Source organism: Amphiura filiformis, chromosome 16, assembly GCF_039555335.1.
Source record: "Amphiura filiformis chromosome 16, Afil_fr2py, whole genome shotgun sequence".
Classification (NCBI taxonomy): Eukaryota; Metazoa; Echinodermata; class Ophiuroidea; order Amphilepidida; family Amphiuridae; genus Amphiura; species Amphiura filiformis.
The window spans coordinates 2264569-2292467 of record NC_092643.1 but is presented as its reverse complement, the minus strand read 5'-3'; the positions used below and the strand labels follow the sequence as shown (position 1 = coordinate 2292467).

The following is a 27899-nucleotide window of genomic DNA, read 5'->3' as shown; positions in this document are numbered from 1 at the left end:
TAATGAATGACTTTCATCGTAATTCTTGAGACTGACTTGATGTAATGTTTATTGAAAAGAATGCCATTTCGGCCTCCTTCCTTCCTCCACAGGCCAAGTAAAATGTTATTATGATCTAGACGTGCTAGACGGAGAATATCGCCCTGTGAAGCTTTGGTCAGGTTTGGCAAAACTCTCTTCAGCTAAAAAAAACTTGCAAGTTGTCATTGCATTGATCATCCGGCCCGAAGTATTTTTGGCATCAAATGAAATTCGACAAGATACTTTCTTCATCGAGAACTGTCGGTGCCTGCTGAAGAATTGCAAGGTAAGTATCAAATCAATTATATATTTTATTTATTACTTTAGTTTTGATAAGAAAATATGGTCATGCATACATGTTGTTGACATGTTCACACAACCGTGACAACAGCCAGAGATAGAAACCCGAAACACTCGGTCTTCTTCTTCACTACGATTTCCACTGACATTTCCGATACGAATCATGTGAATGTGAGGAAGGAAGGAAGTTCATGAGTTTCGGGCTGAAGACATAGAGTAGTTTACACTACGATTTCCACTGACATTAACAGATATACGAATGTGAGGAAGGAAGGAAGTTATAGAGATACAGTCAGTAGTTTACAACATGACTATCACTCCGGGTATAATTTTTTTTAAATACAAGGCAGGCTAGTTTGCCTGGGACTGGGTTTTAAAACACAAAATCCAAAAGTTTGCAGCCACTCTCTATATTTACATGTAGATGTAGTGCCATGTCCACCTTCCTATTAAGCCGGAAACTATATTGGCCCATTACTCAGAAAAGCAATTTGGCAAAAACAGCAAGGTATCATTTACAAAATATCCAATATCCAAGTACAGAGTCGGTGCTATTTATATAAACAATTCAAAAAAAGTAACTAACCCCCCTTAAGTAATGACCATTATTCAAAAATGGGTGATATTTTGTTACAAATCTGTAAAATGCGTTGGAAGCAGAATTTATTTCCGCACATTTTGACACCTCATTTGTAGCAATTGACTAAATATTGCCCGGGAAATATTGACGTCACAGGGTACATTCATGGAAATAGTAGATGAGAAGGAATCACAACGAAATCGATCGCCTGTTAAGGCCCAAAAAAATAATTGTTTGTTTGTCCTCCACAGCTTTGAAAGAGGAAGTGCGGGGGATTTTTTTTTTTTTTTTTTTTTTTTTTCGGATTTGGCGTATTCCTGGACCTAGCTAGAGCTAAATGCTTCAATCATTCATGATGACTTAAAAAAACCAACATTTTATTATTTTAATATAGGCCTACAGTTAATTAAATTTATAATTTGTGTTCATGTCAATTGTCATAGTCTTTTAATGATTTCAAATCCATGTATTTTGAAGTCACTAAAAATAATAGACTATGACATGAACACAAGTTATAACTTTGCATATTGAAGACCCAAAATGTTTTTGGGGGGGCTTTTTTTACTTTTAACCATGAAAGATCTTAGTATTTAGCAGCATCATCATCATGGGATCTCTACACATCTAAAAACATCGCCTACTTGGAAAGAGTGCAGCGACAAGCCGCCCGTTTTGTTACCAACACTTATGGCAGAGATACCAGTGTTACCCAGCTGCTCAACACTCTTCAATGGGAGCCCCTGAAGCACCCATTAAGACATGGAACAAGCTTCAGCAGTCAACTGTTGCGCAACCAGACCCCTTCAAGTTCAAGTCATCTCTCCTGCAAGACCCAGCTCTAAACAAAAACTAATCCACCCTCGCGAGCCTCCAGTTTAAACTTCTTCAAGGAGATTTTTGGAGGTTACCAATACCAAGTACCAAGTATTTAGCTCTAGCTAGGTCCAGAGATACTCCAAATCTGAAAAAAAAATTGAATTTTACTTATTTTTTTTTTAAAAATTGAAAAAAAAAAAAAAAAATTGGTCAGGCCTTGATCTGAGGAGCGGGCGGTGGAGGACAAACAAACAACTTTTTTTTTTTTTTGCCTAATCCCTCTTATCTATTCTTGAATCATTACAAAGGAAGAGGACTCGACAAATTCCCTTTTGAGGACACTCATGAATATTGCCGCCATCAGCATGATTTGGAAGCATTACTGGAAATTCATAGCGATAAATCTTTGCGAACAAACAAATTTTGAACCGGTTGTTGTGACCTTGGTTGATAAAGCGCACTTTTAACGTTCATTTAGACTGGATAAACATTTGCAACAAGTTTCTGCATTTTCAGATGCAGAGGAAGTCAAAACAATACAAATATTGGGAAATTTAATCAAAATATGTTGTATTTTCGACTAAAGGCACTTTTTAAATTTTTATATGAGCCCCAGACCCTCCACATAGGTAAATTTGCCCCTAAATGTTTCAAATATATGACTTTACTTCCGATTTTGGTAATACATCCTTCCCACAAGGCATTATTTTTGGCTATGTTATCCCATCTGTCCCATAATGCATTCATATTTCCCACCCTTTCCTGCTCACAAGCCTGCATTTAATCCATAAGCAATGGTCGCTTGACTGCAGCTTTAGAATTGAAAATGTCATGTCATAGAAATGTTACGTCACCAATGACCATCGTGTTGGGATATAATCCCGAGGATTATGATAACAATAGCGGTTGAAGTGTATAGAAACGTGAATGTACATGTCGGCAATGTGTTTGGAACTTTGATGATGGTTTAGTTGCGGTTCCTTCTCATCTACTATTTCAGTGAGCGTGTTTATAGTGAGCCAGATTATCCGGTATTTAGAGTATACGTACATCTTATACGGTATTAGTCGCCACTATAAACAGACCAATAGCGCTGTTTGCCGCACATATTATACGGAACTGATATCCTTCGATATCGATGGATATTGCAGTATATTCATTCCGTATACGGCCACTATAAACAGACAGGGATTAACGATACCGTTATTCAAGGAAGTGGAGCAGGGTTGTATAACTCTCCCAGCTCAAATTTATCACTGTAAGGTCAAGGAAAGTCGATTTTGAGTTTCCCGTCACCCGCCCTCACTTCATTTTCTGACCCTCATTTGAATTCATTATTGTGATTTTCCAAAAAATACCAATGAAAACTGGTTATATTTGCAAAAAAATTATGAATATCCCTTTATTTTTTGTGGAAAAATCAAAATCAAAACATACATTTTGCTGTCAACCTTGCAGACTCTTTACATTTGAATCTCATTTGGGCTAAACATCCATCTTCAAGTGAGTGAGCGGCAAATAACAACACATTTTACATGCGTGTTGGTCATATAATGAAAGGCAGACAAATAATGAATAATGAAAAAGTTACCTCACTTGTTTTCAGAAATTATGTGACGGGAAACTCAAAATTGACTGTTAGAGGCCTAATAACACATTACCTACAAATATGGTACAGTACTATAGCAATAATGTTAAAAAAATAGGCCGGTATCGTTGCGACGGCAAACTATTTGAAACTGTGAAAATATTTGTGCCTCCCACATTGCATTGCGGTGACCCCGAACACGCAGAGTTCAACCACCTCGGATTCAGAATAGCGCTATTGGTTGCCACTATAAACAGCCGAGATAACGGATAAGTCACATTCCATCCTAATCCCATACGTATAAGGATACCGTATAAATACCGTACACCACTATAAACACGCTCCATGGTACATTTAAATCAATGTAACCCAAGATTTGAAAGTTGCAGTAAATTGTATTGATTTTGTATTCAGTATATAAATGGAAGGAAATCTGTGTAATGATATCTGAGTGTTTTTGTATTGTATGTAATTGCAACCTTCAAATCTGGACCTCACTACATTAAATTGATGGGTGTTTTATTGTTTTCTGGGCTATTGTATCAAATGAGGTGTCAAAATGGGCAGAAATAAATTCTGCTTCCAATGCATTTTACAGATTTGTAATACAATAGTCCCTTTTTGAATAATGGCATTTTTAAGGGGGGTTAGTTACTTTTTTTGAGGTGTTTAATTTTAGTATCATTTTAAAGCTTATTGTCTAGTAGTACTTACATTATTTTTATTCAAATCATGAAATGTCAAAAATGCAACTTGTTCCTGGTTTTGTCAGAATGGGTGACATTTGTGGAAGTTTTTGCCATTCGAAATAATTAATAGACTAGTGTACAACATGTAGAGCATTTATACTCTTGTGTCTTCAGATGAATAAAGTCTAGATGGTAAAAGGGATCATCTCAATTTTGCTTTCAAGTTGATTGACCACCCTGCTTCCTTTGCATGCAGCATGAACAATCATAAACAATTTGTAATTGTCTGCATCCAGGCCTATTTGTAATGCCCATTCATGACATAGATCTGTGTTATTGTACAATAAAATAAAAGCCCATCTTGATGGGTCCATTTCTTTTGTAGTCCAATCATAATCATAATCAGGCTCATTTGACCACAGATATTGATTGGACAGGGTTTTTCTGCAGAGTTGCCAAGAAACATTTCAGCCCAAATGGCAGGTCACTCAGGTCACTAAAATAGTTGTCCAATTTGGAATTGAGACAAGTTAGGAAAGTACCCAAAAATTGCAGAAGGCCAATGAACCTACAAATTAATACATTTTTAAAGGTCAAAATATTAAGTTTTTTTTTAAATATTCAAACACATTAAGGAGGAGGCCCTTTTTATTCTATTGTTTTGAGAGGTAGGCCCCTCTAGTGATCACAAAAAGTTATAGGCTTAAATGTTTTGGTAATTTTTTTTCCAATTTTTGTAAAATTAAAAATCAAGGGTCTCTCCAAATCTGTGGAAAAAATATATTTTAAGTGACCAAATAATATACACCTTGTTTTACGGCCAGAGGAACTTACAAGTACTAAGTAAGGTCGGTCAGTCTGGATTTTTTTCCTTTTAATTTGTGGAGGCTAAAATGAACCTTAAATATTGCAGCTTGACAAATCTGGCAAAAAAAAATTTTTGCAAACATATTTTGAAAAATGTTCTGGATTTTTTTAAATAAAAATTCGGTCAAAATCAATGAACAGCTGATTTTACATGATTTTAGCAATTAAATTATTTCTCCCAAAATGCAAAGTTTGTTTCAGTCAGGCCGTAAGACAGGGTTGGGTTTTTTGTCGCCTAATTATCATTAATTTTTTTGGGATGACTGAAAATTTCCCGCAAATTTGCCACACATCCTCCGACTTCACCTATTTTTCCCACCATTAAAAGTCACCCAATTTGACTACCAAATGACACAATAGATAAACCCTTAGATTAGGCCAAAAAAAATGTTGTGTTGCCCTCCGCGGCCGGGTCAAAATCGCGAAAATCTGGGCCCGTTTTTTGTTTGTTTTTTTCCAAAAAAAAAAATTTCAATTTTAATTTTTTTTTAATTTTTTTTTTTTAATAATTTTTTTTTAACAAATGTTTTTTATATCATACATGTACCCCAAGCCTATTCACGGATCCCTGATGTTCACTAAAAGATTGTGCCCCAAGCCAGCACTTGAATTGGATAGTAGGACTTACTCATTGAATCCCAACAACATGGATGTTAGGCCCTTCACAATTGATTTTGAGTTTCCTATTTCCCGCCCGCATCAAAAATTGAGAATTGCAAAATATTTAATTATTTGATTTTTATCTGTCATTTCTCTGTTAAATGACATTTTGTTACATTAATTTGCTACTTTCTTACTTTGATCATGAATCCTGAACAAACAAATAACACATGATATTATTATCAATGTGTAAAATCAACCATATTGCAATATGATCTGCAGTGCCAAAATGTACCATGCAAGATGTTGATATTGGGCTGTGACCACTTGTTTCAAAATGAAAAAAATAATAAGTAATAAATAACTTATAATTAAGTTACCTCATGCCTTTTTTAAAATCTTTAAATAGTATAAAACTTAGAGAATAAATGATAGGATTTTGTCTTTTGCCTATCCAATATCGTGTCATAATGGATGGGCTGGCCAATATTTTGAGTAGTGGATGCCGGCGCATCCACTACGATGTTTCGGGTCACCAGCTGAGTTTTAATGTAATTTTTGCGAGAAGTTTTCAGAAAAAAATAAAGTTACTTTTGTGAGGACATCCCCGTTGTTTTAAATGAACGAAACCATCACGAACATCTAAGCCGCTGAATCGCGTTCTTAGTTCTCTTACGTGTATTCTGTGCGAACGCATTATCGCGCGATCATTGAGGAGCAACAAGCGTGCCGCCGTTGCATATGGCGTGGTGCGCCCTGACTAATATCACTATCAACTATTGTGAGATATTATACACCTGAAAACCAATCAAATTACGTGAATTCTTTACAAGACGCACCCATTGAATAAGAATAAGAATTAATTGTGAAGGGTCTTAATATTAATATTTACTTCAATAAAATATTCAACATTGGGTGAAAATACAGCCAATATTATGCATATATGCCTCTCTTCACTCATGTTACTGTGAAATAGTAGGTATCAAATGGTTGAGTTGGTAAAAAAATTTAAAAAAAAAAATCCGCCGGCTGTACTACCAGATTTTAGGCTTGGGAGGGCAACACAATTTTTTTTTTTTTTGGCCTTAATATGTGAATATTGGGGATTATCACATTGTTGTACAAATGTGCATCCTGTGGTCTATTCAATCAATATAAGTTGATATGAATGACTGATTATCCTTAATAGGCTTTCAAGTGGGTGGTATCATAAATAGTGATGTTTACTTTGATACTTGAGGCACACTTTTGATACTCTTGCAGCTTTTCAAGTAATTGGCTACTTTGCTTGTGTAGGTTTTTCAAGGGGCCTGTCAACAATGGTGACCTGATAATTGATAAGATTTATATTGTTGGCTCCTGTGTGGCTAGCACAATTATTGTGAAATTTTACAAATTACAAACTATTTGTGTGTTGCAATAAAATAAACAATTACATGCATCAAAGTATTGCATGTATGGAGTTTATATTATCTCAGGGGGTACCCATCATGTGCCTGTCAATAGACTTCTTTCATAATGGGGGCAAGCTCTACATCCAATGACTGCCGTTTTTCATCCCCTTAAAATTATTTGTATATTATATGTTTGCTTTTTAATATATGAAGATATGAACCATGATGCTGGTAGCGCATTTTCCAAATGAAAGCAGTTAAACTCTAGAATAACCTTCCTGTTCAGGGTTGGCAATTTTTTTATTTAAAAAAATAAATAAAAAATAGATTTATTTGATTTTAATTGAGATCTTATTGATTTAGGCCGAGTAAAAAAACAAACATGTTTTGTACTCTCCCGCTTTCTTTTTTGAAGATTCTTAAATTTTCTTTTTATTAATTTCAGTTATAACTTTTTAATGAAGATGTTTTAGAGAAGTTCTATAGCCTTGGTTTGTGATCAGTAGATGGGCACCAGAAAAACAAAATAAATAATGCCTCCTTTTTTGAGGTTTTACACCATTTTTCAAAAGAAAAAGAAAAGCCCCTCCTCCTTCCTAATTTTTTTGCTCAGATGGCAAGACAATTTTTTCTTAAAAAACTGCCAAGCCCACCTTGATATCAAATGGTGGACCACCTTCCAAGGTATTTTTGACCAGTTGCCTTCAAATTTAAAGTCCTTTGCATGTTTCTTGCACCACAGACATTTGAAGGTCTATGCTTGCACAATAAATGCCTGTTGACAGACATAAGCCACTCATTCAGAAATTAACAATTATTGCATTGAAAACAGCAGGTGGTGGTCGCCATGCATTCTCTAAATTTAGTAAATTTTCATCGTCAAGTCAACCGTGTAATTGAATGGGATTATTATGACATTTTAAAATGTTTGAAATATCACAAACAAATAGGCCTATGTTAATAAATAATGTAAATACAAGTTAAAACTGTTGGGGTTCGATAATGAACCCCACAAAACTAACCGAGTATATGGAAAATGCCATACTGCCGGGCGGTTTCACAAGTTGCCGGCTCTATAAGGCACTTGAAACTTGATTCTGAGTTTAGCGTCCACCGCCCGCGTTATGAATTTTGTGCCGCGTTTGAGATGTAAAATCTGAAAATAATTCATTATTTTGCAAATCAGAAAGAAAATTTCTGCAAAATTTTTAAACCCCTTCAACAACTATAGAAAGCCTTGAGAACTATTAGATGAATCCATCTAAATATTAATTAGCACCGTAACATGGGGTGGCTTTGGACAATTTTGATGTATTTTCGTAAATATTTTTATAATGATCAGTAGAATTCTGAATTTCATGTTGGGTTTGGCAAGTACCAATTAGAGGACAGTTCATGCCCATAAGGTTAACTCGAGTTTATTTTATTTTACGATAATTGTTTTGGGGCAAAGTTTGTCCAAAGTCACCCCTGGGTTTGGGGTGACTTTAGACACTTTGTAATCAAGTGCATGTCCAAAGTCACCCCGACCTGAAGAGTAGAGCAATGGAGAGGGTGGAAGTAGTTGTGAGGTGGGTAGGAGCACAGAGGACACTGTTGTGGTAGGGCATGGTCACTGTGGTGTGGTGTATTTTTAACAAAGTGTCAAATTTTTCTGTATTCATTTGTTATGTCCAAAGTCACCCCAAAAAGGAAGCCAAACCCTGGGGTGACATTGGACACAGCCTGCTTTTATGATATCATGACTATCCAGGTAGGTTCTTGATTCATCTGTGTTTACTATCCAACCAACAGGCTTGAGTTTCCACTCTTATGTTCCGGTGGAGTACCAAAAGTTTGACCACCACAAAAATTCTGTATTTTATGGACCCCGCTAAAAAGTTTTGAAAAACATATAAGATAACACATTATACTGGAAAACTTTAGTCATTTGTAATGTCCATACATTACCACATAAGAACATACAAAAATATTCTTAAAAATATTAAAAGGTAAAACAGCCTACATGAAATAATAGTTTTTCCCATGTGTGTCCAAAGTCACCCCAGTGTCCAAAGTCACCCCATTTTACGGCATTAAAAATATACAGGTTTTTGACCCTTGCTCTATCCAATTATTTCAATTATACCTTTGGGATACCAGGGTAGACTGGAAGAAATTTCAACCTAGCCAAAATGTTTTTACCAGATGGACATTGTTGATGTTGTAAATAATTTAACTAGGAAAGACCTAGTTTTGACAAATTGGTGCCAAAAATTTATCTCATAATGTTCTGCATGATTGTTATTTTTGTATGATTCGACCCCCCCCATTTCCCCATCCTCAAATGTATACGGAGAGGTTAGTACAAATTGGAGTGAAGAAGACTGGCATGGTATACTTTGGAATACATTTAGTTTGTTTTAAAACTTGAAAAACAAAAAGTAAGATAATTATACTTTTATAAATGTTTATGTGTGTTTGTGACATTATATTGCGACTGGCGATACCCAATTAGAATGAACAAAAGCGCATAAACATTGGTAAAAGGCCTCTGATAATGAAACCTTTGAAAATAATGAATAATGAAATAGTTGCCTCATTATGAGCTGAAAAAAATGGGACGCTAAACTCAACATCAAGTTTCAATAGCCCAATGCCACTCGCCGCCTGGAAAACAGGATGCCTGGACTAGGAGCCATAATGAGCTCCTAGTCCTAGCCTCCTGGTCCCAAAGATGGTGCCTCCTGGTCCTACAGTTTGTAGTATAGGGGACCGTTCACAAACACTTCTTAGGGGGGCTGAAAAGTTTTTTTACCCTCCTAGGGGAGGCCTGAAAAAAATGACCACAAATTTTTATGGGAAAATTAAGTTTATATGCATTTCTATGGGGTTGACCCATAATTTTCATGTCAAAAAGGGGGGCTCTGAAAATTTTGAGGTCTGTAAAGGGGGGGGGCCGAAAAATTTTCGCGATGAAATTATTTTGCATCAGGTCCCCCTAACAAGTGTTTGTGAACGGTCCTGTAGATATTGTAGTTTATAATATTAGACCACTACGGATCAAAATGTTCACAACCAAAAGTTACACCCTTTACCATGTTTACCGTGTAAATGATAGCACAGGGGGAGGGAGGGGGCACTCAAATATGAAAGTGACACTAGGGGACTACATGTAGTATGGGTCCATAAGTGTAGAATTTTGTTTGAAATGGGCTCAATGGGGATCATTCAATGTGGACTGTAAAAATAGGGTGTCATTCATTGACATTAAAGGTCCGTAACCCGATAGACAGCATCATCCCCCCGATATTTTTCATTGTTGATGAGGTTTTGGTATCACATAATAGATACTATTTTTCTCATTACTATCCTGAAATTTGGCGCCCCAAATCGATGTATTTCGGAGAAATCATGAAAACATCGGCCTTTACAGGCTACCAATTTCTAAATACTAAAAGTACGTCGGATTTCTGGGTAGGGAATTATGAATTATGAATGAATAATCAGTCTCCTCAAACCGCTACATTTGTTTTGCGTCATTCACATTCACATTCTGTGAAAAGAGCGAACCACACTAACTGCTGAGGAGACTCCCCGGGAGACTCCAGCTTTACGGCGGTAGTATATAGATCTAAAAATTCTGTCATGAACGAAACGGGCCAAATAGCTCAGTTGGTTAGCGTGTTATGTTTTACCCATGAGGTACCCGGTTCACTACCCGGTATTAGTTCTCTTTTTCCTCTCCATTTTTAACAGAAAGTTTTTTTACATTCATTTGAAATGTACATATTGCAAGAGGAAATATATTTTGTTTCCTTTTTTCTGAAATGGTACGAAAAGAGTTAAAACAAAAAATCTGTTCAATACGTGCATTTGCAGCATTGTCATCAGGTCTGTTTTGTTCTCGTCGATAATGGCATGGCTATTGCCATCATTTATACACAAAAATCTATCATGAACGATATAAAGACGAAACTGGTTGTGGTTAGTGGTAGGCCTATTATAATTATTAAAACTAGTGTCACAACTTAGTATCGGAACGTGACTAGTGGAGCTTGATTGTCATGTCAGTGCACCACGCACGCACGGTACATGACGAAGGGAATTACGGCACATGTTGTTGTTGCTTGCCTGCCCAGAATGCAATTCACGCATACCCAGGTATTGGATTGCTAATTTTGCTATTTATTCACATTTACGCTGAAAATGCTCTTTTTTTCAACGAAGCAGCATAAAGGGGACGATATTTGATATTATTACATGTATGCAGTTTTAAAGACAATCCATATCCAAAACCAATAGGGTTAACCCCCTTTAAAAAATGACATTTATTGGTTAAAATTGCCCCAAATTATTTGAATGTGTTCAACATGCACTTGAAGCGTGCAAAGATATATGCAGATTTGGTGTAAACTTTAAAAAAACAGGGTCATTGGGTGTGAGCTGATCAGCTGATGAAAAAAGGGGGTCATTGAGTGTACTTGTCTAAAAAAAGGGGGTTAACATTGATTTGGGAGAATCTGAAAATGGATCCATTCTACCAATTTTCCAAAAGTTAACTAACATGTATTTTCCTAGATTGAGGTGGAGGCCTATGTTAACTAAGCCAGAGGTTTTTGGGTAATTACCGTAATTTTGTGCCTGGGTACCTGACGCATTTTTCGGGCGGGTAATCGGGTATCCGAAATTGGAAAAAAATTGTAAGTTTTTTTTTTTTGCGGTTTCAGAGTGTCTCTGGACCTAGAGTAAATGCTAGGCTCCTTATTATTATTATTATTATTAAAATTATATAATTAATCACCGACCGGTGCATTCTTTCCATATTGCTGATAATACTTATTTTGCAATACAGTCCAACCTCTTTTATCCGGGCCTCTTTTATATGGATCTCTCTGTTATCCGGCTGTGAAATCTTCACAGGGGAATATGTTTTTGATGATTTTTAAAACACCTTAATTTCATGCCCTGAATGCTTAGAATGACCTATCTATGTTGCATAAAGCACTCTAAAGCCATCTTTTAGTGAAATTACCCCATGTTAAAACAATCTTTTGTTGTCACAATTTCAGTACTTGGGACAGTCAATGCAGAATTACATGTAATTCACTTATCCGGATTTTTCACGTACAGTGCTTGGTCCCATCATGGCCGGATAAAAGAGGTTGGACTGTAGTTCATTGCTACTTGATCATCACTAAAGCAGGTAGGCATGAAAGCAGGCTAGACTTGTGGTTAGAGACTGCCTTGTTTTGGAATTGGTACATTTGAAAAAATGTCTTGCAATGGTGAATTGTAACTTGTTTATTAATAATGTGTCTTATTTCCCATTTTCTACTCTACAGCTACATCATCAGCTTCATCATCAGCTACATCGTCGCCACTGAGCAGTATCCGCTATGCCAATAGATCAGACAAACAACATGGCCGACACATCATTCAGCAGTCACAAATGCCCTGAGTGCAACAAGATATTTCCAAAGCGACCGTGGTTGGACCATCACCGAATCTCGTGCCATCCAGCCAATCCTCCGAAGGGAGCAGAAGTCCACCCGGCCAATCCTCCAAATGGAGCAGAAGTCCATACTACTCGAGCAGAAGGTGAAGGGCATCCAACGGATGCAACCAATCACCAATCTCAGCTCATTAAACCTAAGCTGGTAAAGGTTTTGTATAAATGCGCTGAATGCCTTCTAGTGAGCAGCTCGTTCGATGACGTCAAACAGCACCTGCTTATGTTCCATCAGGAAGTTAGTCCTTCAAAATCTGTTGATATCATAGAGACAAAGAGAATGTATGGTTTGCAAAGGGAAGAGACAAAGAAGACCACAGCGTCAAAGAGTCCTCGCAAGGGTTTCCGTGTAGGTTGCCCATTTTGCTACAAGGATAACCACAAGTACCGATCTCTGTGGCATCTGCAGAAGCACATGAGCGCTAAACATAAAAGAACAGCTTCAAGTACTAGCATTCCTAGTCTTACTCATGATCATCAATACTTCTTCCCATCAGCTGGCAAGCAGAGCTCCAAGCCATCAGAAGAAAGGACTTTTTCATTGACAGAAAGATCAGAAGAGAGTTTGACAGCAGGTTTACCACCACCATTGCATACTTTACAACAGGCTTCCAAGCCATCAGAAGAAAGGACTCTTTCATTGATGGAAAGATCAGAAGAGAGTTTGACAGCAGGTTTACCACCACCATTGCATACTTTACAACAAGCCTCCAAGCCATTAGAAGAAAGGACTCTTTCGTCGACAGAAAGATCAGAAGAGAGTTTGACAACAGTTGCACCACCATCATTTCATATGTTACAACAGACCTCCAAGTCATCAGAAGAAAAGTCTCTGTCATCGGCAGAAAGTTCAGAAGAGAACTTGACCACCTACTTTCTAGTACCGCCATTGGAACAGGCAACCTTCAAGCCATCAGAGGAAAGGACTCCAACATTGATAGCAGAATCTGAAGAAAACTTTACAAACTTACTACCACCATTAAAGAAGGGCTCCGAGCCATTGGAGGAAAAAACTCTGTCGTCAACAGAAAGATCAGAAGAGAACTTAACAATAGACCTCCCACCAACGATACATTGGAGCTCTACCCCATTAGAAGAAAGCACTCCATCATTGACAGAAAGATCAGAAGAGACCAATATGACAGATTCATCAGCACTATTAAGGTGCCCTCTTTGTACTGATGGAAGCCCAGTCTTCAAAGACTCGCACGAATTGTCAGTTCATAGTCTCAGCAAACATTCACCAAGAGTGCTTCTTACAAAGTACAAAGCATCAGAAGATTCAGAACAGCTGAGTACACCAAAGAGATTGAAAATATACCTGTGGAAATGTCTTAAGTGTGCCGCAGGTGGACATAATAAGATCTTTAAGTCGTACATGGACTTGAACAAGCACATATCGTCACATAACACTCTAGCATGTACCAAAGATGCTACATCAGAAAAAGCCACCAAGGTTGATGAAGACACAGAGCATGGAGTTAAGATCCCCTGTTCTCCAGAAAATCAGATGAAAAAAGCCACCAAGGTTGATGAAGAGACAGTGCATGGCGTTAAGATCCCCTGTTCTCCTCTGGATGTACAACTGATCAATTCAGCTTCAAATGAGACCCATGGCCCTGAAACAGTTCTAAACAATGAAGATAATTCTGAAGATTCTCTTCCTGAGGTCCAACTGTATGCTTCAAATGAGAATATTGATTGCGTAAGTCGTGTTACAGAAAAAAATGCAACAAAGGAAGCTGTGAATGATAATGACAATGAAAGTCCAGATTCTCCACCAGAGGTCCAACTATATACAATGGAAGATCAGTGTCATGTGAGCTGTTCACAAGGAGACGAAAGTATCCACATCGGTGCTGACACACAACAAATTGCTCATGATCCTTTGGTACTGAATGGTGGCCAACTTAGTGTCCAAACAAGTGAGATCAGTGATGGCTTTAGTAATGCAGTTGTTGGTACCAAGACCAAGACAGAGGAACCTGATCCGATGTTAAATGGCGAAGGAAGAGAAGGTAGCAGTGTTGAGAGTGGTGGTAAGAACAAGACAACAGAATTGGACCTGCAGATGTTTGTAAATGGAGAAAATAGAGAAGGTAGCAGTGCTGAGAGTGGTGCCAAGAATCAAGGAATTGAAGTGGACTTTGAGAGCAGTGAGAGCGGTGGCAAGAATAAGACAATGGAAGTGGTCTTGGATAACCTGTTGGATGGAGAGAAAAGAGTGGTACATGGAGGAGGTGATAGAGACAGTAGCAGTGGTGTTAAGATCAAGACAGGGACATCAGACTCTGGTCACTTGTTGATAGATGGCGAGAAGATGTCATATACCGAAGATGAGGGTGATAACAAAGATAAGGGTGATATAGAAGCTGTGGATAGACTACCTGTTCTAGATGTGATGTTGAAACTTTTAGCAGACATTGGTAAGGATGATGAGAAGAAGTGTGATGGGAATGAGGGACTGGAAGACCCACGTAGATCAGAGGTACAAAGTGTTGAGTACGATGACGATAGACTTGAAGGATCATTCTGCAACATTTCAGGAATTGAGGACCATTCTATGGAAGAGACTGAAACAATGAATGCCAGCAATGACACGCATGTGGCAGATGTTGTCGAAGATAATTATATTGCTGATGTCCAATCAAATGAGCAAACATGCCAGGACAGCTTTGAGTTGGAAGAAATTCCTGAAGTTGAAGTACATGTACAGGTCAAAGTATATGAAGCCATTCCTTCAATAGCAGATGAAGAAATGGATGTAAGAAACAGAAACTTTGATGGGACTTTCAGTTTAGGTGCTGAAGAAATAGTGGTACAAAATGGATATATTGATGGGTATTCTAGTATTAGTGCTGAAGAAAATGGAACACAGCTTAATGCATCCAAAAACACTGATGATCCCTATGTACTTAGTGAGTGTTGTGGAAGTGTGGAGCACAAAGGCAACTCTTGTAATGAGGACTTGTGTAGCGAGGGAAGATGTACCTTGAAGGATGTTGAGTTGACAAGCCAAGAGACTGACTTTGCTGAGGTTAACAGAGCCTGTGATGTAATCAATGACAAGCCCCATGACACAATGCCCGAGGATAATGAAGCCTATGATACACTCAATGATGACACACCCCATGGCACAAATCCTGAGGATAACAAAGCCTATGATACACTGAGTGACACACCCCATGACACAGGGCCTGATGATAGCAAAGCCTGTGGTACACGCAATGGCACACCCCATGACACAGAGCCTGAGGATAGCAAAGCCTATGATACACCCAGTGACACACCCCATGGTACCAAGCCTGAGGAAAACGAAGCCTATGATACACCCAGTGATGACACAGAGCCTGAGGATAACACAGCCTATGATACACCCAGTGATACACCCAATGTGGAGAACAGTCATTACACATTCCAAGAAAACTCGTTCAGGGACCAGCTAGCCATGATCCAAGAGTCACCAGTATCAGCAGGGTACAAGTGTAGAATTTGCAATGTAAGATTCTCAAAGGATGTACTACCGCTAGTTCATATGCGAAGTCATGTACGTAAGCACAACTATCACTGCAACTTGTGCAAGTTCAAGTCATCTTTCAAGTCACCGATGCTGAGGCATCTCGAGTCAAACCACAAGGTATGTCATCCTAGAGGAGCAAAGACGATGCTGACATTTCCAAGACAAGATGTTGCCAGTGGAGGGAAAAGTGGTCAATCTAATATGACGGAAAGGAAGAGAGATGAGGATGTACAGAAGAAAAGAGTAGAAGCAAAGAAGAGAGTTTCAAACTCCGAAGCATCCACGTCTTCATCAGCTAAAAGATGGTGTCATAAAGAGAAGGCATTGCTAAAGTCAATTTCTTCAAATGACTGTGTGGAATTTGCTAAATTTGCCCCACTGAAATCCAGAAGGAAAGATCACATACCGAGAAGGGTAGATGTCAACTTGGAGATGGCAGAATTTGGTGACGATGATGATGATGATGAGGGAAGTTTGTGTGATGATGATCATAGCAAAGATATGGATGTTGATGGTGGAGAAGATGTTGCTTCAGATCTCGTCATGGATGTTGGTGATCCTACAAGTATTGCAGGGCAAGCTGTCATAGAATCAAGACTTACAGATGCAAGTAGTGAAAAAGATGTTACCATGGTTACCGATGTTCCTGATTCTACCATTGAATTGGAGTTTCCTATAAATCATCCCTCAGTTGAACAGGTGATTAGGGATGTGCCTGAAGGGACAGTTAATAGTAGGGGAGCAGATCATTGTCAAAGTCACAGTGCAGATGTTGAAACCATCATGTTGACTGTGTCATCAAAAGAAGCCTCATCAGCTCAAAATGTATACTTACGAAGGATTGTCGAAGGACTGTGCATACAGACCAATGATTGTGCATTCCTACCAAGCATAGAAGCCCAACAGTGTCTGCTTGAAGTGTGCGATCCCATGTCAAAGCTACCGAGAAGATGTGACAAAGAACCTTGCATAAGAGCAGGAAAGGGAACCATGTACCGCTCTCTGCAGACCCTTTACCAACACGTTTTATACCATGGAAGTGAGTGTCCGTACTTGTGCAAACATTGCAAGTACCGAACAAGATCAATGACATTTTTGACGAATCATATGAAGGCAGCGCATTTGTCGGATCTTTCAGTAAATTGGGCGCTACCATCTGTTGATTATCTGAACTATTTGCCTACAAAATGGTACCCGATTGATAGGAGCTATAGCTCTGTCACACGTCCTGTAGAACTCGTTAATAGTAGCAGTTCCGCTGCGATGAGAAGTCCAGATTCACAAACCAGTGAGAGGGCCCATGCTGAGAGGCTAGGGAATAATAGCAGTTCTGCTGTGGTTAGATACCCAGATTCACAAACACGTGAGAGGGTCCATGCTGACAAGCCAGTGAGTAGTAGCAGTTCTGCTGTGGTTAGACACCCAGATTCACAAACACGTGAGAGGGCCCATGCTGACAAGCCAGTGAATAGTAGTAGTTCTGCTGTGGTTAGACTCCCAAATTCACAAACAAGTGAGAGATCCCATTCTGACAAGCCAGTGAGTAGTAGTAGTTCTGCTGTGGTTAGACACCCAGATTCACAAACACGTGAGAGGGCCCATGCTGACAAGCCATTGAATAGTAGCAGTTCTGCTCTGGTTAGACATCCAGATTCGCAAACACGTGAGAGGGCCCATGCTGAAAAGCCAGTGAATAGTAGCAGTTCTGCTGTGATTAGACACCCAGATTCACAAATAAGTGAGAGGTCCCATTCTGACAAGCCAGTGAGTAGTAGTAGTTCTGCTGTGGTTAGACACCCAGATTCACAAACACGTGAGAGGGCCCATGCTGACAAGCCATTGAATAGTAGCAGTTCTGCTCTGGTTAGACATCCAGATTCGCAAACACGTGAGAGGGCCCATGCTGAAAAGCCAGTGAATAGTAGCAGTTCTGCTGTGATTAGACACCCAGATTCACAAATAAGTGAGAGGTCCCATTCTGACAAGCCAGTGAGTAGTAGCAGTTCCGCTGTGTTGAAAGGTCCAGATCCACAAACAAGTGAGCGGTCCCCTGCTGTCAAGCCAGTGAATGTGCCGGACAAGGCTCGCCATAGGCAAAAGTACGTCCAGAGAGTTGAATACATCTACAGTCCTAGTTATGCTGAGAAGGAGCTCTGCTGGTTTATACACAGCCTGTCTGCAAAGACCAGTCCAGACTTACGTATGCGGTGCAAATTCTGTAGCAGACAGGACAGCATACACAACATGCCCTTGCATCAGCGAAGAGCACATGAGCAAAGTAAGCCATTCAGTTGCTGCCGATGTAAATTCCGGTGTGACATGGTGGGAGATATGATAACGCACATAAAATCACACAAAGAACTAACTCGAGAACTTTGCGATGTATTCCACATCTGTAACTTGCAGAATCAGGTGTACCACCAAGTGTATATGAAACCAAGTTACAGGATGTTGACTGGTACGCAAGTTTATCACTGCAACGCTTGCAAGTACACTACTTTCGCTTTACAACAAATGCAGCGCCACGTTCAGGCTAATCATAAGGTGATACTTGGCTTGGAGAAGAATCCTTTCGATGGCCAATATCTATGCAACATGTGCAATCGTGCATGGAGTGATCAAACGGAAGCAATTGACCATAAGTGCATTACGATAGGATGCATGTTAGAACAAGCAGGCATCGGCAACCAAAAACCAACCAAAGCAGACAGCACATCATCCACTATTATATGCAAGCTCTGTCCATTCAGTGCAAAGACTACAGCAGCGATGAGAGTCCATAATGTTTTAATCCATGGACACAAGCAAACTGTAACCAACCAGCAGATTCAGTCAGCACAGGTTGATCAGCGAGAAATGCCAGATGATCTTCAATCAATAGACAGTCAGCTCCAGTGTACAGACAATCTGCTTTCCCCAACAACCCATCTGACTCAGTCAGAAGGCGGGCGCCAGCCTTCAGTTGGCAAGAGCAATCCGGTGGTGATGACAAACTGCATGCGATCAGAAGTTGGACCCCAGTCTTCAGGTAGTGATAATACCAGCTTGAGCCAAACGTGGAGTAATGATCATGATCCAAGTACAAGCAGTCACCAAGAAGCTCAGTCAATGAGGGCAGAAAATGATCAACAAAGTCCAAAGAGTCAAGGAGATACACTGTTATCTTATCTACGTGCCCAGGCAACCAAGTCGGATCAATCAAATGGTGATCTGCACAAGCAACCTGTAAACAGTGAACTTAAACAGTTGTTAACTAGTGCAAAAAATGACAGATTTTCAACAACCAGTCAACTCACTCAGTCAACCCAGCAGCCCTCAACACGCCCAGTATATCAGCATCAAAACAGACCAGCAAATCAACCAACTCGTCAATGGGATGGCCCACTGTCTCCAATTAGTGAACCTGTCCAGTCAGTGCAATCAATAAACGGCCAAACCCAGCCTTCAAATATCATTTTGTGTCAGCCGTCAGCTGAGTCGTATCAGCCAGTGGATGGTTATCAAGGTACACCATTTATATCACCTAGCAAGCCACCACTACCACCACCATATACTCAGGCTATTTATGAGAGATATCATCCGTATATGATGCCCACCAGAATCCCTTTGCTACGTGGTCAGACTCATCCATCGAATATCCATCACCAGCAGCAGCAATACCCATACCCAGCTATTCCTGTAGGCTCACCCAACTGGAATCCTATGGGACCAGCAAGACCAACGGTGAATGTGCAACACAGTAATGGCACCAATCAGCAAAACTTTTCCACCCAGTTTCCAGCTGCATACCAAGATGGAGCCTATTTGCCACCTGTAAACCTTCTACAGCAGCAGCAGCAACAGAACTGGTATCAGCAACAACAGCAGCAGCAGCAAAAGAGACCTTACCCTATGGCACAAGGCTACCAGAGAAGAGGAGCAACTAGAGTGTTTACATCAAACAGTGTGCGTCAGTCAACAGTTTCTAAATCAGGTGAGACTTTATGAGAAATGTGGGTCTCCCCGTCAATCCGAAACACCGTCAATCCGAACCACCGTCAGTCCGAAAATCTAATTTTTTATGAAGTTAGGGTTAGGGCTAGGGTTAGGGTTAACGTCTTTTTCAATTAGATTTTTGGACTGACAGGAGTTCGGATTGACGGTGTTTCTGACTGACGGGGTGTACCCAGAAATGTAAATGTAAACATTTAATTGTAGGACTATGTATATCAGAATACCATAAAAATTTGCCTAATCTCAACAAAAATTAAAGGTCCATGCCCTTATTTTCTGGTGGGATTTTGACGAGAGGGCACTTTAAGTTTGTGCCTAAAATTCTAGTTATGTCAAGGGACCCCAACCCATATGCACCATTTGGGTGAATCCAAACGGTATTGCAAGAATTTGTGTACTGCCACAAACATTTATCAAGAGTGTAAGCATTAACAATGCTAGTTTCAAAGCCTCCAAAGACTGTACCATTTGTCACCCTGATGTGGCAGTGACATCAGTGCATATTTTATTAGGCGCAGCTTCAAGTAGCTAGCTAGCGGACACTTAAAAAGCACTGGTGTGCGCATTCTTAAAGACGCCACATACATGTAGATCCATGCAAGAACCAGCTGCCTCAACGTGTTGACGTCACTGCCACATCGGGTTGAAAAATATTATAGGACTACATGTATCTGACAAAACTGTTCAGTTGTATGGCAAGTATTATGCACTGTAAAAGAGGAAGCTGGTTTACTCCGTGAAGAACCAGTCTTGATCAAAAAACCTGATTTCTTGATCAAAAAATGTGGTTTGTTGATCAAGAAGCCAGATTTTTCATTGATAAACATAGTTTTTTTGCTGAAAAAAAACAGGCTTTTCAAAATTATGGCTCTTTTATGGTGCTTGCCATACACTCGGAATGTAGAAAGAAATTTCACAGCTGATGTGATTACTAACAGGCACCTTTCAATATGGGCGAAATCAAACTCAATTATTGAACAATTATTTGAGCATTGTGGACTAAAGACGGAATCTGGTACCCCTGACCTATGACCTATGACCTAAACAGGAAGTTGGTAATATCGGACTCACTTATTTTAACAATGTGGACTAAAGATAGCTTCAAACGAGCACAGATTAACACAATTATTCATGAGGCAAGGGAAAAAATTTATGGAGTTATATGGGTACAGTACTGCAATATGCATTGAAATTGCTGTGTTTAATTTACAGGGAGGCAAAATTGACATTCACTCCTGTTGTGATTGTATCCAAGTTCAAATACCTCAAACTTGCAACTCAGCATTAAGTCATAATCTATCATACTTGAACTAGTCTATAAAACTTGGACTAGATTAACACCCACGTGTCACTAACCTATATGTCTTATATTTTGTTGAAGTAAACACTTTTATATAATAAAGATGCATTCTAGCTATGACCACCGCACAATATGGATTGGCGTATAAACTCTAAGATATAATACTGAAGTTTATAACATTGTGTCTTGAATAGGGATTCAAATAGCTTCAAATGGCTGAAGCACTGCAAGCAACGCAGTTGAGAACCCCGGATGCATTCGATGTGGGAAAACCAGCACTGTGGAAGAAATGGCGACAAGATTTTGATATATATCGAAAGGCTATAGAACTAGAGAAGAAGAGCAAAGTGGTACAAAGCTCTACATTCCTATATGTAATTGGAAGTGAATGCCGTGATATATATCAGACATTCGTGTTTGCAAATGGAGAGGACAAAGAAGACATTGAATTGCTAATCAAAAGTTCAAGGAACATTTCACACCAAAAGAAAATGTTACAGTTGAACGATACAACTTTCAACGTCAGCAACCAAGAAAGTGGTGAAACCGTCGAGCAGTATATCACAGACTTAAGGACTAAAGCCAAAAGCGTGTGAATTTGGAGATTTACACGACAGTCTAATAAAGGACAAGATAGTGATAGGCATCAGATCAGATAAAGTAAGAGCTAAATTGTTACGAACAAAAGATCTTACTCTGCAAAGCGCAACAGACATTTGCAAAGCGGCGGAGTTAACAGAAAGTCAGCTTGGACAAATAAATGGTGAAAACAAGCATATCAATGACTTGCGACAAGAAAACACCAGAAAGTGTACTCGCTGTGGAACAAGACATAAACCACGGAGTTGTCCCGCCTATGGTCAAAATTGCAGGAAATGCAACAAAAAGAACCACTTCGAAAGACAGTGTACCAGTAGTAGTACCAATGCAGAAAAAGATGCGGACTCAAAACCAAAATGGACACAAAACGCGTATGGAAAACGCAAACAAAAGAAAAAGCGTTATTCTGGCTCACGGAAGGTATATGACGTACAGCTATCCAGTGATGATTTATCCAGTCCGACTGATGATGACGACGAGGAGTTTTTCGTAGATGCTCTGAATTTGATGAAGGAACATCCTGAACCTCGAGTTGATGCAGATGATATTGACTTGTTTGTGGATGCAAATGATTTCTTTTTGGATACAGACGAGAAGATCATTGAAGAGCACAATGAATGGTATGTAAAACTACCTTTAACAAACTCACATCAGAAAGCAAATGCGAAGCTCAAAGTAGATACTGGCTCACAATGTAGCGTGCTAACATTATGCAGCATACAAAAAGTTAGGAAAGCCAAAAATGAAAAGATCCAAAAACAAGCTCGTTTCCTATTCTGGTCATAAGATAAAGCCCATAGGCAAGTGTACTTTGTTAACTGAGAGAAAAGGGAAATTTTATGATATACAATTTCAAGTAGTGAACAAAAATGTACCGCTAGTATTAGGGCTACCAGACTGCAAGAAATTAGGGCTTGTAACAATAGTTGATGAAATCAAAGACCAACCAAAGGGACAGCAAAATTCAAAAGATCAAGATCTGTTGAGCAAGTACAAGGATGTTTTTGAGGGAGTAGGATGTTTAGAAGAAGAACAACATATCACTATAAATGAAGATGTATCCCCAGTCATTCATCCTCCCAGAAGAGTACCGGTTGCTCTCAGACCTCTGGTACGGAAAGAATTAAAACGCATGAAAGACTTAGGCGTAATATCAAAACAAACAGAACCAACAAAGTGGGTTAGTTCAATGGTGACAGTAGCAAAAAAGGAAAAATGCGGTAAGAATTTGCATGGACCGAAGGATTTAAACAAAGCTATAAAAGACCACATTTCCCCATGAAGACCATTGAAGATATAGTTGACAATTTGACTGAAGCAAAGTATTTTAGTACTTTAGACTGCAATTCAGGATTTTGGCAAATACCCCTTGACGAGGAGAGCGCGAAATTATTAACCTTCAATACCCCAGAGGGTAGGTATCGCTTTAATCGATTACCATTTGGCACATCATGTAGTAGCGAAATGTTCCAATCGATTATGTCGGATATATTTGGGGATCTGGAGGGTGTAGAAATATTGGTAGACGATATATTTTGATATGGGCGCCGAACAAGGAAATACATGACAAAAGGCTTGAAAGTGTACTAAAAGGTGTCAAGAAAAAACCTAACACTCAAGAAAGAGAAATGCCAAATATTCCAAACCGAAGTCAAATACATGGGTCATATTTTGACAGATGCAGGTTTAAAACCCGATCCTGAAAAAATAGAGGCTATATTGAAGATGAGCAAACCCACAAATATGAAGTCAGTACAAGAATTCTTAGGGTGTGTGAATTACCTAGGAAAATACATAAAGAATCTATCGGATACAACAGCACCTCTACGACAATTAACAGAAAAGAAAGCTGTTTGGAAATGGTCGCATGAACATGATGAAAGCTTTGAGAAACTAAAACAGATGATCACTGAAGCCCCAATACTTAAGTACTATGATGCAAAGAAGCCCTTAGTATTAAGTGTGGACAGCTCACTGAAAGGTACGGGTGGTGTATTATTACAACCCGGAGAGTCTAACTCACAAATGTACCCGATCGCATATGCATCAAAGGCTTTCACAGAAACACAGCAAAGATGGGCTCAAATAGAAAAAGAACTTGCTGCAATTGTTTTCGGCTGTGAAAAGTTTCATACCTATATATTTGGTAGAACGGTACAAGTCCAAACTGATCACAAGCCCCTAGAAACAATATTCAAAAAACCTTTGCACCAAACGCCCATGAGACTGCAAAAAATGTTACTAAAATTGCAAAAGTATGAACTGGAAGTAGGTTACATACAGGGCAGCAAACTTTTTGTAGCAGATTGTTTGAGTAGAAACTATTTGGATACTTCAGAGGATGATTGTGATGCTACGACTATACCAATTAGTATGATATCATGTCTACCTATTTCAGATAGTAGGCTTGAAGAGTTGAAGCAAAAACAGCAACAGACTCTGAACTAAACAAACTTAAGGAAACCATACAAAACGGTTGGCCCACAAAAAGAGATGATGTACATGTCAGTATTAGACAATATTGGAATTACAGAGATGAACTGACCATAGAAAATGAGTTAATATTTAAGACAAACCAGATTGTTATTCCACAATCAATGAGAAAACTGATGCTGACAAAAATACACCAAAGTCACCAAGGGATTGAGAAATCTAAAAGGTTGGGACGAGATATAATGTTTTGGCCTGGTATGACAGCACAAATCAAAGAGACAATAGAAAAATGCCCAACTTGTGCTGAATACAGTTCAAGAAATCAGAAAGAACCACTAATCAACCACCATATACCCAATAGACCATGGCAAAAAGTTGGTACTGACCTATTTGAACTAGATGGTCAACAGTACTTTCTCATAGTTGATTACTACTCAAATTTCTTTGAGATAAAGCCAATCAGATCTGCCACAAGCAAAACTATAGTCAACTTATGCAAGGAACAATTCGCCCGTTATGGAATTCCGGATGAAGTTATTAGCGACTCAGGACCTTGTTATGTTGGACGCGAATTCAAAGAATTTAGTGACCAATGGGAATTTAAACACGTAAGGGTCTCAGCTCGTTATAGCCAAAGTAACGGTAAAAGCGAAAAAGCAGTACACATTGCAAAGCAATTGATCAAAAAAGCAAAGAAAGACAATAGAGATATACAACTTGCTCTATTAGACTATAGAAACACGCCACTAGAAAGCACAGGAAAATCACCCTGTCAAATGCTTTTCAGCAAGAGAACAAAAACTTTACTACCAACCTCAGACCGTTTACTACAATCTGAAGTTAGTCCAGACCTTAGTAAAAAGATAAAACAGAATCAAGCAAAACAAAAACTAACTTATGACAAAGGTGCAAAAGAGTTGCCACCACTTCACAAAGGTCAAAGTATTTGGATAAGAACTGATAAGAGATGGGAAGCAGGCAAAGTAATAGATATCGGAAATATTCCCAGATCTTATAAAGTAGCTAAAGGAGATGGACAAACATATATCAGAAACAGGAGAGATTTGAAAGTTAACAGAACTAGCTTTAACCCTTTGATTATGATGATGAAGACACAACACAAAATGACAATCCACAAGAAACTCATGAAACTGACCAAAACACAGCACAAAGGACAAAGCGATAATCATGATAATACCAACAGCAGTCATGGTAACCATGGTAATATTAGCAGTACTCTAACAGCTCAGCAATATAAAACCAAATCTGGCAGAGTTGCATCGCCACCAAAATACTATGGGTATAATACAAACCAAAGTTAAACACACATTAGTGTGTGAAGGGTATAGGTAAAAAACGGAAATGGAAACGACTATGATTATGTTTATGACAATGATTTTTATTTTTAATTTTTATCATTACAATCCTTCTGTAATTGATTTTTAGAATTATGCTTTTAGAATGCAACCTGCATAGTTAGTGCATAATGCGAAATAGCCAGTTTCATAGTTCATAAATATGTGAGTTTATGTTAAATGTGTTTTACTACTATTGAACATGTTGAAGCACATTCAGAACGTAACGGAGATTTTCAAACTGAAATATATCATTTAAATAATAATGAATGATATCAGAATGCATAATGGATTTAATAAATGATTTCTTTACTGCATGTAGAAATCTACATATGCTTTATGGACAAAATGGACATAACCGGACGCTTTAAGCTAAATGCTATAATTGCTTAATAGACTATTGGACTTCCGCAACGAAAGACTATCCTGAACATTTATATTTGACTTTGCATGAATATATGCCAACAACTTTAATATTTTAATGACAGTGCACTACTGAGTTGTGTTATTTTTAAAGTGACAATCACATTTCGTTTAAAAATCATATTTACTGTTTTTAACATTACACGTCATGATCTCGATATTTCAAAATTTACATATGAATGCTTATCTCATTAATTATGTTGATATTTTGAAATCCACCAAAATTTATATTATCTCGACATGTCTCTTTCTAAGAAGAAACAAATCATTTTAAGAGAAGGGATGTTGTGATTGTATCCAAGTTCAAATACCTCAAACTTGCAACTCAGCATTAAGTCATAATCTATCATACTTGAACTAGTCTATAAAACTTGGACTAGATTAACACCCACGTGTCACTAACCTATATGTCTTATATTTTGTTGAAGTAAACACTTTTATATAATAAAGATGCATTCTAGCTATGACCACCGCACAATATGGATTGGCGTATAAACTCTAAGATATAATACTGAAGTTTATAACAACTCCCTGATAATTATAACTCAAGAAGACAAACACCGTTCATTTTCAGAGAAAACAAATCGCATAATGTGATGCGATTAAGCAAAATCAGTCGGAACTCAGATATATTGATTTTTTGAGATATAGCCAAACAAAGGCAATATTTCCTTTTGTTTCCTCCTGTTTTGGAAATGTTTTGCTAATTTTTTTGGAACTGGTTGTTCAGTTTCAATGGGGTTTTCTGCAAAATACAGCTTTGCAAATTATGCTTATTACTATCCTATAAGAAACTGAAAATTTAATATTTCCGAGTTCCGACTGATTTTGCTTGATCGCATCACATATATTTCAGTTCTTCAATATTGATCTCTTTGCTCATCATGATTACATTTCAATCCTACAGGTCCAGCCCTGCCAGAAATCAGACTCCCTCCCAGTCCAGTAAGATTGATAGACTCCGCATCTCCACCAGGTCAGATCCTAACTAGTGTGACCAACAACTTGACACAGATACTGAGAGGTACCGCCACTAGGCTACCCAGTGGTGTGCAAAAAGCAATGACTCATCCTGTGCCTGATGATGACAGTTCTGCTCCTTCAGGACCACTTGTGATGACAGGAATGATTGCAGCAATCAAGTCCAATCCAGGCCGCTATACGGAGAATGATCAAGCAGTATCAGCTGCACTTGACTTTTCTCGTTCATCCATCGCAAGAGGTATATCAATGCATCAGAGTGCATCAAATGAACAGACAAATAAACATAGAACTGAACAGACCACCTCCTCTCAGCCAAAAATGCTGCCTCAGACTTTGATCCCTAAAGGTGCTGATAATAGTGAAACTAACAACCTGCCAAATCACACAAGGGACGGTAGCGGTAAGTCAACATTGCCTGGTGGAAGCTGTGATGGCAAAGGTGATTCGTACGAAGAAGAAGACGATAACTTTCTGGATTGGATGCTGCATTCACCGAGTGCCGACGCACCCACTATAACTCCTCTGAACGAACTGAACTTTGATCAAGACGATCTTAATGCGTCTTCATCATTTAGCTTGTCACAAGACCAAAGTCAAGACAATCGTGGAGTTGAAGACTCCCATGTGCCTCTGTCGTCACACTTGTCACATGATCAAAGTCAAGACACCCAAGGACTCCAAGACTCAAATGGACATGAACATGTAGCTGCTGGGACAGAGACATCTTCCAGTCATCAGGAACAGGTGGAAGAACTCGAATCGCCCGCGAAACTCGATGATGATGCCGGAGCATTGCAGTCGGATGCAACACCTATCGTTGCTCACGTAGTATCTATCAAGAACGGACTTTGTAAGAAAGTTGGCATTGGTAGACCATGTTAACCAACAGGTGCTGTAGTATATAGCTTTGGTAGATAGTATTAGCCAGTGCTGCTGTAATACACA

At 38.8% G+C, this 27899-nt stretch overlaps 1 protein-coding gene across 1 annotated transcript; it reads left to right on the top strand.

The window, feature by feature from the left end:
* Positions 1-6: 6 nt before the first annotated feature.
* Positions 7-27899, top strand: LOC140136440 (uncharacterized). Its single transcript, XM_072158164.1, has 3 exons — positions 7-307; positions 12180-19839; positions 26878-27899. Exons 2-3 carry the CDS (start codon positions 12234-12236, stop codon positions 27834-27836), a joined length of 8565 nt encoding a protein of 2854 aa, XP_072014265.1. The 5' UTR covers positions 7-307; positions 12180-12233; the 3' UTR covers positions 27837-27899.

Bases quoted from the DNA above. Each gene is read 5' to 3' on its own strand.
- LOC140136440 (XM_072158164.1), top strand. From the start codon at position 12,234: ATGCCAATAGATCAGACAAACAACATGGCCGACACATCATTCAGCAGT. The intron at 19,840-26,877 runs GTGAGACTTTAT...TCAATCCTACAG, and splicing joins GTCAACAGTTTCTAAATCAG to GTCCAGCCCTGCCAGAAATC.